At 44.3% G+C, this 17,722-nt stretch overlaps 1 protein-coding gene across 1 annotated transcript in view; it reads right to left on the bottom strand.

The window, feature by feature from the left end:
* LOC110510757 (von Willebrand factor A domain-containing protein 3A) overlaps positions 1–17,722 on the bottom strand; it is a 32,360-nt gene that overhangs the window by 852 nt on the left and 13,786 nt on the right. Inside the window, exons 16-30 of the mRNA XM_090197079.1 lie at positions 17,503–17,622; positions 15,199–15,273; positions 11,872–12,052; positions 11,263–11,476; positions 10,663–10,733; positions 10,236–10,400; positions 7,888–7,978; positions 2,530–2,631; positions 2,244–2,341; positions 1,815–1,967; positions 1,477–1,585; positions 1,160–1,304; positions 699–843; positions 330–481; positions 121–238 (exon numbers count right to left, since the gene is read on the bottom strand). Of these exons, the coding sequence (XP_090053205.1) occupies positions 121–238; positions 330–481; positions 699–843; positions 1,160–1,304; positions 1,477–1,585; positions 1,815–1,967; positions 2,244–2,341; positions 2,530–2,631; positions 7,888–7,978; positions 10,236–10,400; positions 10,663–10,733; positions 11,263–11,476; positions 11,872–12,052; positions 15,199–15,273; positions 17,503–17,622 (1,939 nt within the window). The remainder of the gene's footprint in view (positions 1–120; positions 239–329; positions 482–698; positions 844–1,159; positions 1,305–1,476; positions 1,586–1,814; positions 1,968–2,243; positions 2,342–2,529; positions 2,632–7,887; positions 7,979–10,235; positions 10,401–10,662; positions 10,734–11,262; positions 11,477–11,871; positions 12,053–15,198; positions 15,274–17,502; positions 17,623–17,722) is intronic.

A 17,722-nucleotide genomic window follows, 5' to 3' on the forward strand; every position in this document is an offset into this window, starting at 1 on the left:
ACCCCTGACTGGTATGAGACAGGGAAAGCTGGTTCAGTGTTTGACTAATAGCATAGAGGCTATGCCGCTCAGGTGTGTATACATGCGTACGTGTGTTTGTGTGCGCGTGTGTCTACTCACGTCTCCATCACTAAGGCCCGATTCCAACAGCCCACTGAGCGCATCCACATTGTCATGGCAACGGTGGTACCGACCCCCAGTTTGGTGAGCCAGTTTCTTCAGAAAGTCATTGGCTGAGCTGTCAGAAGTGTAATAGTGGGTCGTAGTGAGCGTCATCGTGTAATAGATTAAATGTACAAATCAATCAATGTACAATCATATAGTCAGACCTGTCTGTGCAGTTGAATGAGACAGTGTGGATAGTAATGTGGTTCCCTGTGGTCAGTCTCTCCGTCTCTTTCAGCACCAGGCTGCAGCTGGAATCTGGCTTCCCATCACTCAGCAGGTACAGGCCCACACTGTCCCCAAACCCACAGCCAGTCTGAGGAGCATACATACAGAGGTTATAACATGACAAGGAGCATACAAACAAAGGTTATAACATGACATATATAAATATAATTGGTTAACATGACATATGCCATGTACCAAGAACAGCAGGTACAGGCCCACACTTTCCTCTAACCCTCAGCCAGTCTGGGCAACATACATATGGAGGTTATAACATGACATAGCCAGTTACTACTTAAACCTGTCACCTGCAGGGCCTCCAGAGTGTTGGTTCCCCCATGGGTGTTGAGCTGATATGCCCACTGCACCGCGTCGCGGCACGCCTCCTCTGTAGGCTCCTGCAGTGCCGGACGCCACGCCTTCACCCCCTCGGAGAACGCCAGCAGAGAGAACCTGGGACACAGTCAGAGAGGGTGTCTGGGGTTAGATATGACAATAACCAATGGGTGTCGGTGTAGCAGGGGTGAGATATGAACATAATGAACCTAAGTTACAGTAGTAACAACCACAGAACTAGAATAAGATTTTATTTATATTTCTACTGTCACCATTGCCTGTAATTTCCCTCTATGAAACAGACAGATGGATAGAAAGAGAAACGTGAGCCTGTTTGTCTAGGCCAACACAGAGTTCCTTTTTCATTCTTTTTCTGGGATAGTCAACAGTGGAAGTGTTCAGGGGTAAGGAAAGCTTTTTAGGTTTAATTTACCTGACTGTGTTGTGATGCAGCTGTTCCCAGATGAGAGAGGCCAGCTTGGTCTTCAGCTCCCCCAGGCAGGGAGCCATGGAGCCGGACACATCCAGCAGCACACACACCTCCCTCTCCAGCACCGCCCCAAACACACGCCTGCTACCTGGGGAAGAAGTGAGCGGAAGGAGCCAGACACCAGGGTTCATTCAACCTTCAATCGGGCATTCATAGATATTCCAGTATTTTGGTACCATATAATTAGAATGACTAGAACAGAGAGAGACAGACAAGATACAGAGACAGTGACAGAGACATAGAGCGAGAGAGAGGCATACCGGAGAGCAGCCATTGCAGCCTCTGCATGTAGCGCAGCAGGAGTCTCTCAGTCTGAGTAAGGTACTGTTTTAACTCTCCTGGAGTCAGCTGCAGGTGCTTCACCATCCCCTGAAACAACAACCACAGACAGAGAGAGACATGAGGCTCAGACCAGCATGGGAGTGGATAGATATCTGGTTGGATAAGCTGATATCTTTATTATTTATAATCAAATGTAATTATTTTTTCGCCATTTGGCCGCATTGGACATTTGTACTCGTACTTGAACTTAGTTGCTAGCATTTTAATTTGTATTCATGCCAAAAGATGTTATTGAAGCCATTCTCCTCTGACTCACATTGATGTGGACACTGGGGAAGATGGAGCAGTATTTGGCAGACACTCTCTTGAGGACCGAAGGGACCAGCTTCTTATGATGAGTACAGTCAGGTCCAGACACCAGCTTATAGATGTCAAGCTTCTGCCTCTTAATACTGAACCTCTTCAGCCACTACAGGCCAGGGCCAAGAGACATATGAGAAAAAAATTATCTTGGCCCCTCCCCCCACACACATTTTTAGCACATTGCCTTATCAGAGCGACTTATAATTAGAGCATTTAAATAAGACGGCTGACGTTAGATGAATAGATCATTCTAGAAGAAAAAGAAATGCACACCTATTAGGCGAGGTGCTGGCTAGCGGAGTGGAAAACTTGAAAATAAAGGAGGGCACACTATGTGCGGCTCTCCTTTATTTTCAAGATGAATGCATATCTGATACTGCACCCGTTTGGTCGAGCAGATCTCTTCCTGCTTTGGCAGAGTCACTAAGGGGATGGACTTTCGGACACTTTTAGGTTTGGGGTAAGACTTGAACACCACACCTAGGTCAAGACAAGAGGGAAAATACAATCACAACCCAACAAGTCAACACACACGCACGCACACGCACGCACACGCACACACACACACACACACACACACACACACACACACACACACACACACACACACACACACACACACACACACACACACACACACACACACACACACACACACACACACTTACCCAAGTTACCATCTTCCAGGTAGAACACAGACTGGGTGACCTGAGAAGGCTTCCTCTGCTTGGCTTTAGTCTCTACTGGACCCCAACCAGTCATGGGCTGTACTGAACGAGACACAAGAAACAAACAAGCTAACTTATAAAAGGCTATATCAATTTTACATCATACAATCATTTAAACTTGAAAAAAACACTCATCCTTTGTATACAAACTATAAAAACATCTGCAGTTTTGTATTATCAAAACACAACAGTTCATCTCATGTGTGTAACCCTGGGAAAACAAAAATAAAAAAAATAACAACAATAACAACAAGAAAGCTAGTCTGAAGTAAACGGGTAACGTTTTAGTAGAGGTCAAAAATAGAGCCGAGTCATCCTTCATTCATTCATTACACTGAGGGGAGAAACCCTAACCCTGGCTGATGGGATGATGATGTACCTGAGGGGAGAAACCCTAACCCTGGTTGACGGGGTGATGATGTACCTGAGGGGAGAAACCCTACCCCTGGCTGATGGGATGATGATGTACCTGAGGGGAGAAACCCTAACCCTGGCTGATGGGATGATGATGTACCTGAGGGGAGAAACCCTAACCCTGGCTGACGGGGTGATGATGTACCTGAGGGGAGAAACCCTAACCCTGGCTGATGGGATGATGATGTACCTGAGGGGAGAAACCCTAACCCTGGCTGACGGGGTGGTGATGTACCTGAGGGGAGAAACCCTAACCCTGGTTGACGGGGTGATGATGTACCTGAGGGGAGAAACCCTAACCCTGGCTGACGGGGTGATGATGTACCTCAGGGGAGAAACCCTAACCCTGGCTGATGGGATGATGATGTACCTGAGGGGAGAAACCCTAACCCTGGCTGATGGGGTGATGATGTACCTGAGGGGAGAAACCCTAACCCTGGCTGACGGGGTGATGATGTACCTGGGGGGAGAAACCCTAACCCTGGCTGACGGGGTGATGATGTACCTGAGGGGAGAAACCCTAACCCTGGCTGACGGGGTGATGATGTACCTGAGGGGAGAAACCCTAACCCTGGCTGACGGGGTGATGATGTACCTGAGGGGAGAAACCCTAACCCTGGCTGACGGGGTGGTGATGTACCTGAGGGGAGAAACCCTAACCCTGGCTGACTGGGTGATGATGTACCTGAGGGGAGAAACCCTAACCCTGGCTGACGGGGTGATGATGTACCTGAGGGGAGAAACCCTAACCCTGGCTGACGGGGTGATGATGTACCTGAGGGGAGAAACCCTAACCCTGGCTGACGGGGTGATGATGTACCTGAGGGGAGAAACCCTAACCCTGGCTGACGGGGTGATGATGTACCTGAGGGGAGAAACCCTAACCCTGGCTGACGGGGTGATGATGTATCTGAGGGGAGAAACCCTAACCCTGGCTGACAGGGTGATGATGTACCTGAGGGGAGAAACCCTAACCCTGGCTGACGGGATGATGATGTACCTGAGGGGAGAAACCCTAACCCTGGCTGACTGGGTGATGATGTACCTGAGGGGAGAAACCCTAACCCTGGCTGATGGGATGATGATGTACCTGAGGGGAGAAACCCTAACCCTGGCTGACTGGGTGATGATGTACCTGAGGGGAGAAACCCTAACCCTGGCTGACATGGTGATGATGTACCTGAGGGGAGAAACCCTAACCCTGGCTGACGGGGTGATGATGTACCTGAGGGGAGAAACCCTAAGCCTGGCTGATGGGATGATGATGTACCTGAGGGGAGAAACCCTAACCCTGGCTGACTGGGTGATGATGTACCTGAGGGGAGAAACCCTAACCCTGGCTGACGGGGTGATGATGTACGTGAGGGGAGAAACCCTAACCCTGGCTGACGGGGTGATGATGTACCTGAGGGGAGAAACCCTAACCATGGCTGATGGGGTGATGATGTACCTGAGGGGAGAAACCCTAACCCTGGCTGACGGGGTGATGATGTACCTGAGGGAAGAAACCCTAACCCTGGCTGACGGGATGATGATGTACCTGAGGGGAGAAACCCTAACCCTGGCTGACGTGGTGATGATGTACCTGAGGGGAGAAACCCTAAGCCTGGCTGATGGGATGATGATGTACCTGAGGGGAGAAACCCTAACCCTGGCTGACTGGGTGATGATGTACCTGAGGGGAGAAACCCTAACCCTGGCTGACGGGGTGATGATGTACGTGAGGGGAGAAACCCTAACCCTGGCTGACGGGGTGATGATGTACCTGAGGGGAGAAACCCTAACCATGGCTGATGGGGTGATGATGTACCTGAGGGGAGAAACCCTAACCCTGGCTGACGGGGTGATGATGTACCTGAGGGAAGAAACCCTAACCCTGGCTGACGGGGTGATGATGTACCAGGTGAGAAGCCCTACCCCTGGCTGATGGGGTGGTGATATACCAGGTGAGAATCCCTAACCCTGGCTGACGGGTTGATGATGTACCAGGTGAGAATCCCTAACCCTGGCTGATGGGGTGGTGATATACCAGGTGAGAATCCCTAACCCTGGCTGACGGGGTGGTGATATATCAGGTGAGAATCCCTAACCCTGGCTGACGGGGTGGTGATGTACCAGGGGAGAAACCTCATCACTGAGAAAAACAAGACCTAAGTGACTGCTAGGTTGTGTCCCAAATGCCACCCTATTTCCTATATAGCCCATAGGGCTCTGGTCAAAAGTAGTGCACAATATACAGTCAGTGGTTGAAAAAGTACACAATTGTCCTACTTGAGTAAAAGTAAAGATACCTTAATAGGAAATTAGTCAAGTAAAAGTGAAAGTCACCCAGTAAAATACTACTTAAGTAAAAGTATTGGTATTTGGTTTTAAATATACTTAAGTATCAAAATTAAATGTAATTGCTCAATTATACTTAAGTATCAAAAGTAAAAGTACAAGTATCACTTATTTCAAATTCCTTATATTAAGCAAACTAGACAGCATCATTTTCTTGTTTTTTTATTTACGGAAAGTCAGGGGCACACTCCAACAGTCAGACATCATTACCAAACAAAGCATTTGTGTTTAGTGACTCCGCCAGATCAGAGGCAGTAGAGAAGTGTGTGAATTGGACCATTTTCCTGTCCTGCTAACCATTCAAAATGTAACAAGTACTTTTGGGTGTCAGGGAAAATGTATGGAGTAAAAATTGCAATATTTTATTTAGGAATGTGGTGAAGTCAAAGTAAAAAATATAAATAGTAAAGTACAGATACCAAAAAACTACTTAAGTAGTACTTTAAAGTATTTTTACTGAAGTACTTTACACCACTGTATACAGTACCAGTCAAATGTTTGGACCCCTATTCATTTTTTAAATATTTTTAAAACTATTTTCTACATTGTAGAAAAGTAGTGAAGACATCAACGCCTTGAAATAACACATATGGAATCATGTAGTAACCAAATAAGTTTTTTATATATGCATTTTAGATTCTTCAAAGTAGCCACCCTTTGCCTTGATGACAGCTTTGCACACTCTTGGCATTCTCTCAACCAGCTTCATGAGGAATGATTTTCCAACAGTCTTGAAGGAGTTCCCACATATGTTGAGCACTTGTTGGCTGCATTTCCTTAACTTTGTGGTCCAACTCATCCCAAACCATCTTAATTGGGTTGAGGTCGGGTGATTGTGGAGGACATTTCATCTGATGCAGCACTCCATCACTCAATTTCTTGGTTAAGTATCCCTTACACAGCCTGGAGGTGTGTTGGGTCATTGTCCTGTTGAAAAACAAATGATAGTGGGACTAAGTGCAAACCAGATGGGATGGCGTATCGCTGCAGAATGCTGTGGTAGCCATGCTGGTTAAGTGTGCCTTGAATTCTAAATAAATCACTGACAGTGTCACCAGCAAAGCATCCCCACACCATAACACCTCCTCCTCCATGCTTTACGGTGGGAACCATACACGCGGAGAACATCCGTTCACCTACTCTGCGTCTCACAAAGACACGGCGGTTGGAACCAAAAATCACAAATTTGGACTCATCAGACCAAAGGACAGATTTCCACCAGTCTAATGTCCATTGCTCGTGTTTCTTGGCCCAAGCAAGTCTCTTCTTCTTATTGGTGTCCTTTAGTAGTGGTTTCTTTGCAGCAATTCGAACATGAAGGCCTGATTCATGCAGTGTTCTCTGAACATGGATGTTGAGATGTGTCTGTTACTTGAACTCTGTGAAGCATTTATTCGGGCTGCATTCTGAGGTGCAGTTAACTCTAATGAGCTTACTGCAGCAGAGGTAACTTCGGGTGTTCCTTTCCTGTGGCGTTCCTCATGAGAGCCAGTTTCATCATAGTGCTTGATGGATTTTGTGACTGCACTTGAAGAAACTTTCAAAGTTCTTTAAGTTTTCCGGATTGACTGGCCTTCATGTCTTAAAGTAATGATGGACTGCCGTTTCTCTTTGCTTATTTGAGTTGTTCTTACCATAATATGGACTTGGTCTTTTATCAAATAGAGCTATCTTCTGTATACCACCCATACCTTGTCACAACACAACTGATTGGCTCAAAGAATTAAGAAGGAAAGAAATTCCACAAATGAACTTTAACAAAGCACACTTGTTAATTGAAATACATTCCAGGTGACTACCTCATGGAGTTGGTTGAGAGAATGCCAAGAGTGTGCAAAGCTGGCATCAAGGCAAAGTGGTTACTTTGAAGAATCTCAAATATAAAATATATTTTGATTTGATTAACACTTTTTTGGTTACTACATGATTCCATATGTGTTATTGCATAGTTTTGATGTCTTCACTATTATTCTACAATGTAGAAAATAGTAAAAAATAAAGAAAAACCCTTGAATGAGTAGGTGTGTCCAAACTTTTGACCGGTACTGTAGGGAAAAGGGTGCCATTTGGGACAAATGCACTAGTCTACTCTTCACACATTTAAAAGGATCTTGAAGATACAAAGCATCTGTAGAGAGAAAGTTAAAGTGAAGGTCAACAAAGCAGTTGGAAATACGGGTAACTCCTTACTGAACCAACATGGATTTAATTCCTCATGTAAAGGACTTTGATGAAATGGAGCCATCCTCCATTTGTTTAATAGTTTATTAACGTTTAGTCTGGCACTCACTTTGACTGGGGTTGGGACAGGAACAGCAGTGAACTGGTACTTACTGCACTCGCTGTGGTACAGAAAGGTGACAGTTGCTCTGTCTGGCATTCCCTGCTCTAGCCCCTGCCTGACACTCACCTGAGATAGAACCTTCACTCCACTAAACTGTCAGTCACCCACGGGGGAAGTTAACCTAGATACCGCTGGCAAACTTCCAGCCTGGCATTAAAACTGATTCAGTCTGGCTTAACCAGGCTAGAATGCTGACTCACCCAGTGGGATAGTAGATGTGGTACTGCTGGGACGCCATGCGAGAGCCTTCTGAGAGGAGGAATGCTCGTTTGTTCGGCCTTCCTTCATTTGCTGTCAGCAGAAAATAAAAACGTATGTAAACCTTCACTTGGAGTGGTGATATGCAGTATAAAGCATCATAAAACCTTGATTTGCATAAAGCGTCATAATGCCCTACATATGTTTATATAATCGTCATAATGCCCTACATATGTTTATATAATCTTCATAATGCCCTACATATGTTTATATAATCTTCATAATGCCCTACATATGTTTATATAATCTTCATATTGCCCTACATATGTTTATATCATCTTCATAATGCCCTACATATGTTTATATAATCGTCATAATGCCCTACATATGTTTATATCATCTTCATATTGCCCTACATATGTTTATATAATCTTCATAATGCCCTACATATGTTTATATAATCTTCATAATGCCCTACATATGTTTATATAATCGTCATAATGCCATACATATGTTTATATCATCTTCATATTGCCCTACATATGTTTATATCATCTTCATAAATGCCCTACATATGTTTATATAATCTTCATAATGCCCTACATATGTTTATATCATCTTCATAATGCCCTACATATGTTTATATAATCGTCATATTGCCCTACATATGTTTATATCATCTTCATAATGCCCTACATATGTTTATATAATCTTCATAATGCCCTACATATGTTTATATCATCTTCATATTGCCCTACATATGTTTATATAATCTTCATAATGCCCTACATATGTTTATATCATCTTCATATTGCCCTACATATGTTTATATAATCTTCATAATGCCCTACATATGTTTATATAATCTTCATAATGCCCTACATATGTTTATATAATCTTCATATTGCCCTACATATGTTTATATAATCGTCATAATGCCCTACATATGTTTATATCATCTTCATAATGCCCTACATATGTTTATATAATCTTCATATTGCCCTACATATGTTTATATAATCTTCATAATGCCCTACATATGTTTATATAATCTTCATATTGCCCTACATATGTTTATATCATCTTCATAATGCCCTACATATGTTTATATAATCGTCATAATGCCCTAAATATGTTTATATCATCTTCATATTGCCCTACATATGTTTATATCATCTTCATAAATGCCCTACATATGTTTATATAATCTTCATAATGCCCTACATATGTTTATATCATCTTCATAATGCCCTACATATGTTTATATAATCGTCATATTGCCCTACATATGTTTATATCATCTTCATAATGCCCTACATATGTTTATATAATCTTCATAATGCCCTATATATGTTTATATCATCTTCATATTGCCCTACATATGTTTATATAATCTTCATAATGCCCTACATATGTTTATATAATCTTCATAATGCCCTACATATGTTTATATAATCGTCATAATGCCCTACATATGTTTATATAATCTTCATATTGCCCTACATATGTTTATATAATCTTCATATTGCCCTACATATGTTTATATAATCTTCATAATGCCCTACATATGTTTATATAATCTTCATAATGCCCTACATATGTTTATATAATCTTCATAATGCCCTACATATGTTTATATAATCTTCATATTGCCCTACATATGTTTATATAATCTTCATAATGCCCTACATATGTTTATATAATCTTCATAATGCCCTACATATGTTTATATAATCTTCATAATGCCCTACATATGTTTATATCATCTTCATAATGCCCTACATATGTTTATATAATCTTCATAATGCCCTACATATGTTTATATAATCTTCATAATGCCCTACATATGTTTATATAATCTTCATATTGCCCTACATATGTTTATATAATCTTCATAATGCCCTACATATGTTTATATAATCTTCATATTGCCCTACATATGTTTATATAATCTTCATAATGCCCTACATATGTTTATATCATCTTCATAATGCCCTACATATGTTTATATAATCTTCATAATGCCCTACATATGTTTATATAATCGTCATAATGCCCTACATATGTTTATATAATCTTCATAAATGCTTTCATGCGGTCTTATGTAGCATCGACATAAAACATTATAACATCCACTCCATATTTATTAGAATCCTACTTTGTCTCGGCCCAAGATGAGGCATTTCTAAAATAATCTTTCATCTGATATTCTGTTTGTTAGTTGAGAGTTAAGAAAGAAATGTTGAAAGTGCTGTTTGATGTTGAAATGAGAGAGGACAAAGAAGAGAAAATATTATTGTGTGTGTTTGTGTGTGTGTTCGTACATCCGTGCGTATGTGTGTGCTCTAACCAGCCTGGCGAGGGTGAGTGCTGTGGGTCGCGGTGGGGGCAGTGGTCTGTCTCTGCGTCTCCAGGCCAGGGGGGACTGGGCCGGAGCTTTGTCCCCAGGAGAGAGATCCTCCCCAGGGCACCTACAGTCAGACTTCTGGGTCAAGGAGTCCACCAGCATGGCGCTCTGGAGCCACACACAGAAATACAGGTCATCCTTTAACTAGCAATGGATAGATTTGCAATGACAGTCTTACAATGTTAAAGTGGTTGAATATTTTTTTTCTCCATTAAAATAATGTAAACAGAATACCTTACAGTATGTTGTCAATACATATGACTAGTATCTGAATCTAAATGTTTTGAGTAGTTTAGGACAGATCTGTGTGTAAGCCGTTGTTGTTGCTGCTGTTTAGCACTCTCCCTTCCCCATGCTGTTCCAATCTCACCTTCTGCCAATAATTAGCAGCCCTCTCCATCTCTCTAATCAGAGCAGTTATGTCATCGCTCTCCAGGATGCCTGCAGTGAGAGGACAGGACAGACCAGGGCTCAGGGTTTCCACCCAGCATCACACACACACACACACACACACACACACACACACACACACACACACACACACACACACACACACACACACACACACACACACACACACACACACAACATGCATACATACATACACACACACACAGACAGACAAGCAACATGCATACATACACACAGACAGGCAACATGCATACATACACACACACACACAGACAGACAAGCAACATGCATACACACACACACACACACACACACACACACACACACACACACACACACTGTTGAATAGGCCATTAGCTGGGGGATAAGTGGGTTCACACAGCTGGCTGGTAGCCCCTCCAGGAAGTAATCACCTCTGTGGTGGGTAAGTGTTTCTACTTCTACTGTCATCACTGGTGCTCATTTCTTCAAGGTGCCACTTGATAGTGGAGTAATCTATTTTTCCATGGCACTTTTTGAAGTCTTCATGAAGATTGTGTGTGTGTGAATTCTCGCGTACCTGTCTCACTGATCCAGTGGAAACGTCCGTTGCCAGCTTGTGCCAGTTCCCTCAGTGCCCCTGTAGTCTCCTCCCTGGTGGCATGGCGAGGTGGAGGGAAACCCCCCGTCTGTGCCTCTGTCTGTCCCTCTGTCTCCTCTCCAGTCAACAGACAGATGTGGAGATGTAGAGGCCGGCCACTGCAGCACTCTGACACATATGAAGACACCGTTGCCTGGGAACAGAGCAACAAGAGACTTGTTCTGGATTGATTGTCATTCATTTTACTTTTCGAGAGAAGAGTTTTTTTTAAATAAAACATTTATTCACGTGTTCATAGAAACGCACAGCTGCCAGACAACAAGCACGGGTATATGAATATGTAGGCACATTATATCAGTGACACCTAGCTAGTGCATTAACTCGCTTCCAGCAACAGAGGGCACCAGAGGGAAGCATGTCTCTATTATAGTGCCCTGTTGGGATGAAGTGCGACCAGTGTAACAGTATGGTTACTATCTGCGGCTAAAGAACTGATTTCAGATCAGCTCTTCCTATATCAGTTCTAATGTTCACCATCATGAGTCATCATCACCAATTGATATAACTGTTGCCAGGACAGTGTCATACAATTTCCTGGTCAGGCAATCCGCTGGTGAAGAGGTAGAGGCCCTGGGTGAGAGGGGGGGACGGAGGGAGAAGAGGAGCGGGAGAGAGGGAGGGTGCCCCACTATTGAGGTCCCCCTCCAGAGGCAGCCTCAGAGCAGCCATGGTGTTCCTGCTCCCTGAACACTGTAAACCCTGGACCCACCTGGAGGAGAGAAAGAGACACATGGTCAGAGCCATACACATCCGTGTGCAGCCACGCAAACACACATGCAAGCATGCTTGTACGCGCACTCACAAATACACGCAGATGCACAAACGCACACACACACCATCAAACAAGCAAAGCGTCAATACAGGATTAAGATTGAATGCTACTACACCGGCTCTGATGCTCGTCAGACATGGCAGGGCTTGAAAACTATTACGGACTACAAAGGGAAACCCAGACGCGAGCTGCCCAGTGACACGAGCCTACCAGACGAGCTAAATGCCTTATATGCTCACTTCGAGGCAAGCAACACTGAAGCATGCACGAGAGCACCAGCTGTTCTGGATGACTGTGTGATAACGCTCTCAGTAGCCGGTGTGAACAAAACCTTTAAACATGTCAACATTCACAAAGCCGCTGGCCAGACTGATTACCAGGACGTGTACTCAAAGCATGCACGCACCAACTGTCAAGTGTCTTTACTGACATTTTCAACCTCTCCCTGACAGTCTGTAAAACCTACATGTTTCAAGCAGAGCACCATAGTCCCTGTGCCCAAGGGAGGGAAGGCAACCTGCCTAAATGATTACCGCCCTGTAGCACTCACAGCGATACCCATGAAGTGCTTTGAAAGGTTGGTCATGGCTCATATCAACATCATCCTCCCGGACACCCTAGACCCGCTCCAATTCGCATAACGTGCCAACAGATCCACAGATGATGCAACCTCAATCGCACTCCACACTGCCCTTTCTCACCTGGACAAAAATAACACCTATGTGAGAATTCTGTTCATTGACTACAGCTCAACGTTCAACACCATAGTGCCCATGAAGCTCATCACTAAGCTAAGGATTCTGGACTTCCTGAAGGGCTGCCCCATGGTGGTAAGAGAAGGCAACAACATGTCTGCCACGCTGATCCTTAACACTGGTGCCCCTCAGGGGTGTGTACCTAGTCCCCTCCTGTATTCCCTGTTCACGACTCCAACACCATCATTAACTTTGCTGATGACAACAGTGACAACAGCCTGATCACTGACAACGATGAAACAGCCTATAGGGAGGAGGTCAAAAAATTGGCAGTGAAGGCCTCCCGGGTGGCGCAGTGGTTAAGGGCGCTGTACTGCAGTGCCAGCTGTGCCATCAGAGTCCTGGGTTCGCGCCCAGGCTCTGTCGTAACCGGCCGCGACCGGGAGGTCCGTGGGGCGACGCACAATTGGCCTAGCGTCGCCCGGGTTAGGGAGGGCTTGGTCGGTAGGGGTGTCCTTGTCTCATCGCGCACCAGCGACTCCTGTGGCGGGCTGGGCGCAGTGTACGCTAGCCAAGGTGGCCAGGTGCACGGTGTTTCCTCCGGCGCATTGGTGCGGCTGGCTTCCGGGTTGGATGTGCGCTGTGTTAAAGAAGCAGCGGCTTGGTTGGTTGTGTATCGGAGGACGCATGACTTTCAACCTTCGTCTCTCCCGAGCCCGTACGGGAGTTGTAGCGATGAGACAAGATAGTAGCTACTACAACAATTGGATACTACGAAATTGGGGAGAAAAAGGGGGTAAAATTCCAAAAAAATAAAAATACAAATTGGCAGTGTGGTGCCAGGACAACAACAACCTCTCCCTCAATGTGAGCAAGACAAAAGAGCTGATCGTGGACTACAGGAAAAGGCGGGCCGAACAGGCCCTCATTAACATAGACGAGGCTGTAGTGGAGCGGGTCAAGACTTTCAAGTTCCTTGATGTCCACATCACCAACAAACTATCATGTTCTAAACATACCAAGACAGTCGTGACGAGGGTACAACCAAACCTATTCCCCCTCAGGAGACTGAAAATATTTGGAATTGGTCCCCAGATCCTCAAAAGGTTCTACAGCTGGACCATCGAGAGCATCCTGTCCGGTTGCATCACTGTCTGGTATGGCAACTGCTCGGCATCTGACTGTAAGGTGCTACAGAGGGTAGTGCGAACGGCCCAGTACATCACTGGGGCCAAGCTTCCTGCCATCCGGGACCTATATAATAGGCGGAAAGCCCATAAAATTGTCAGAGACTCCAGTCACCCAAGTTATAGACTGTTTACTCTGCTACCGCACTGCAAGCGGTACCAGAGTGCCAAGTCTAGGACAAAAAGGCACAGCTTCTACCATAAGCCTGCTGAACAATTAATAAAATCGCCATCGGACAATTTACATTGACCCCCCCTCCCTTTTGTACACTGCTGCTACCCTCTGTTTATTATCTATGCATAGTCACTTCACCCCCACCTACATGTACAGATTACCTCAACTAGCCTGTACCCCCGCACACTAACTCGGTACCGGTGCTCCTTGTATATTGCCTCGTTATTTATATTCTTATTGTGTTACTTTTTATTTTAGTCTACTTGATAAATATTTTCTTAACTCTTCTTGAACTGCACTGTTGGTTAAGGGCTTGTAAGTAAGCATTTCACGGTAAAGTTTACACTTGTTGTATTCGGCGCATGTGACAAATAAAGTTTGATTTGAATTGATACGGATGCACAAATACATACACGCACACGTGCGCACACACGCACACACACGCACTTTGAAATACTTTTGAAAGACGTCACTGCATAGCATGTGACTAAAGCACTATGTGAAATCTCTCCAGTCTCCATACAGGCAGAGAACTGCCTCTCTCCTGAAGTAGAGCTAGAGACCAGGGAAAGAGAGAGAGAGAACTGCCTCTCTCCTGAAGTAGAGCTAGAGACCAGGGAAAGAGAGAGAGAGAACAGCCTCTCTCCTGAAGTAGAGCTAGGGACCAGGGAAAGAGAGAGAGAGAACAGCCTCTCTCCTGAAGTAGAGCTAGGGACCAGGGAAAGAGAGAGAGAGAACAGCCTCTCTCCTGAAGTAGAGCTAGAGACCAAGGAAAGAGAGAGAGAGAACAGCCTCTCTCCTGAAGTAGAGCTAGGGACCAGGGAAAGAGAGAGAGAGAACAGCAAAGAGCCCTCAAAAGCAGAGACACCATACAGAAACATCAGACCGCCTCACAGCCAGGCTTACACATGCACACACACACACTTTGAGGACCTTACTGCCAGGCTTACACATGCACACACACACACTTTGAGGACCTTACTGCCAGGCTTACACATGCACACACACACACTTTGGGGACCTTACTGCCAGGCTTCCTGCAGGTTCTCTGGTGAGGTGAGGGCCAACCTCTCCCTCCAAGCTCTGACAGCTGAGCCGAACCTGACAGAGGACAGAAAGACAAGTAGAACACAGTGGAGTTATTATACTACACACGGTATAGTACTACAGAGAGGAACACAATGACAACCTTGAAACAACGTCTTGTATGGTAGAAGAAGGAACTCTGTCAAACGTGTACAACTGATCTGAGAGAGGACAGGATATGTCTTCTTCAGACTGATAGTGGGGAAGAAACAGAGGAGAGAGAGTGATGACAACTTGAAACCGAGGAATGAAGAATGTTAAAGGTGAAGAAGTTCTAGAGATATGGGCGCCACATGCCAACTTGAAGCAAATCAATGTGGAGGACTGATATTAAAAACTATAACACGTAGTAGAGGGGTGAAGACCAGAAACATATCAACCTACAAGCATATTAACATATTATACATTCATCTCACATGTATGAAAGGAAAGAAAGAGTGAAAATATACAGTACAGGGACTCACACACACATTCATACTGACTCTACACACACACATTCATACTGACTCTACACACACATGCATACTGACTCTACACACACACATTCATGCTGACTCTACACACACACATTCATACTGACTCTACACACACACATTCATACTGACTCTACACACACACATTCATACTGACTCTACACACACACACACACACACACACTAATACTGACTCTACACACATATACATACTGACTCTACACACACACACACACATTCATACTGACTCTACACACACACACACACATTCATACTGACTCTACACACACACACACACACACACATTCATACTGACTCTACACACACACACACACACACACATTCATACTGACTCCACACACACACACATTCATACACATTCATACTGACTACACACACAAACACACACACATTCATACTGACTCCACACACACACACATTCATACACATTCATACTGACTCTACACACACAAACACACACACATTCATACTGACTCCACACACACACACTCAAATACAATCCTGATATATGAGGCAGCTACTCTGTTGATCATGTATCCTGATGCCTTGTCACCTTACCCCTATACGTATCTACCTACATATTTACCTGTAACACTCCAGTATGCCTGCACATTGTAAATATGGTATTGGAACTGACCCTAAACTGACCCTGTATATACTGCAGCTTACTTACTTTTTCATGTTCTTCTTATTTCTATTTTCTTGTGTGTTTTTGTTCTACTTTATTTGATAGTACTACTGACAATGATTACTGCGATGTTGGTAAAGAGCTTGAAAGAAAGGCATTTCACTGTACTTGTACACGTGACTATAAAAAGTCAAACTGGTGATGGTGATGCCACAACTAACCAACCATACAACTCCATTGTAACCTTGTCAACTGACAGTGAAGGGACAACAACGAGATAGTAGATTAGATCACAACATGCAACAATGTACTCTGCAATGTACTGCACATACTACAGAAACATCATCCACATACAGTATATGCACATCAATTCCAGTAACAACTCTATATTTCAATACCACATCCAATCTGCATTATAAATAGATTGAACTCCGACAATTACCTAAGACCCCAGGCTTTTTCTATCTCGATGAGAATGAGCAGGGATATAATTTGGATTCTTATTAGAGTGAGTCATTCCACTCTATTAACTCTATTAAACATCCCATCATGCAAATGTCTGTTCAAAACGGATGTGGTGAGGTGAGGTCACGGTCCGTGAGGCAGATAGACGTGCTAATGCACGGAGAGGCTTTGACAACCAAATCAATTAGATCTATTCTCATGCAGAACGTAAGCAAATCACACATGAATAAAGTGGAGATTGGGGGAGTGGAGGTGAGAGTGTTGGAGTGTACAGGCTTGTCATGTCAAAGAGTTGTCTTATCAAAGATTAGAACATGCAGCATTGTGATTGGATTCATGTGAGCTCAATGTGCTATCAAATGGTGATTCTACATGTGTGTGTGTTTCTGCATGCGTCTGTGTGTGTGTGTGTGTGTGTGTGTGTGTGTGTGTGTGTGTGTGTGTGTGTGTGTTTGTGTGTCAGTGGAGGCTGCTGAGAGTAGGATGGCTCATAATAATGTCTGGAACGGAGCAGATGGAATGGCATAAACACATGGAAACCATGTGTTTGACGTATTTCATACCATTCCACTTATTCCGCTCCAGCCATTACTACAAACCTGTCCTACCCAATTAAGGTGGCACCAACCTCCTGTGGTGTGTGTGTGTGTGACCTACGCGATGATGTTGAAGCTGTGTTTGTTGGCCAGCTGCTCCTCCAGTAGCACCCTGAGGGAGTGCTGGATGTGGAGAGAGAAGCCAGGGATCATCATAGACATGTCTACCACAATCACCACCCTACAGAGAGACAGAGAGACAGTGCGAGAGATCATCATAGACATGTCTACCACAATCACCACCCTATAGAGAGACATAGACAGAAAGACAGAGAGAGACA

Source organism: Oncorhynchus mykiss, chromosome 13 (assembly GCF_057628025.1).
Source record: "Oncorhynchus mykiss isolate SJ-2025 chromosome 13, ASM5762802v1, whole genome shotgun sequence".
Classification (NCBI taxonomy): domain Eukaryota; kingdom Metazoa; phylum Chordata; class Actinopteri; order Salmoniformes; family Salmonidae; genus Oncorhynchus; species Oncorhynchus mykiss.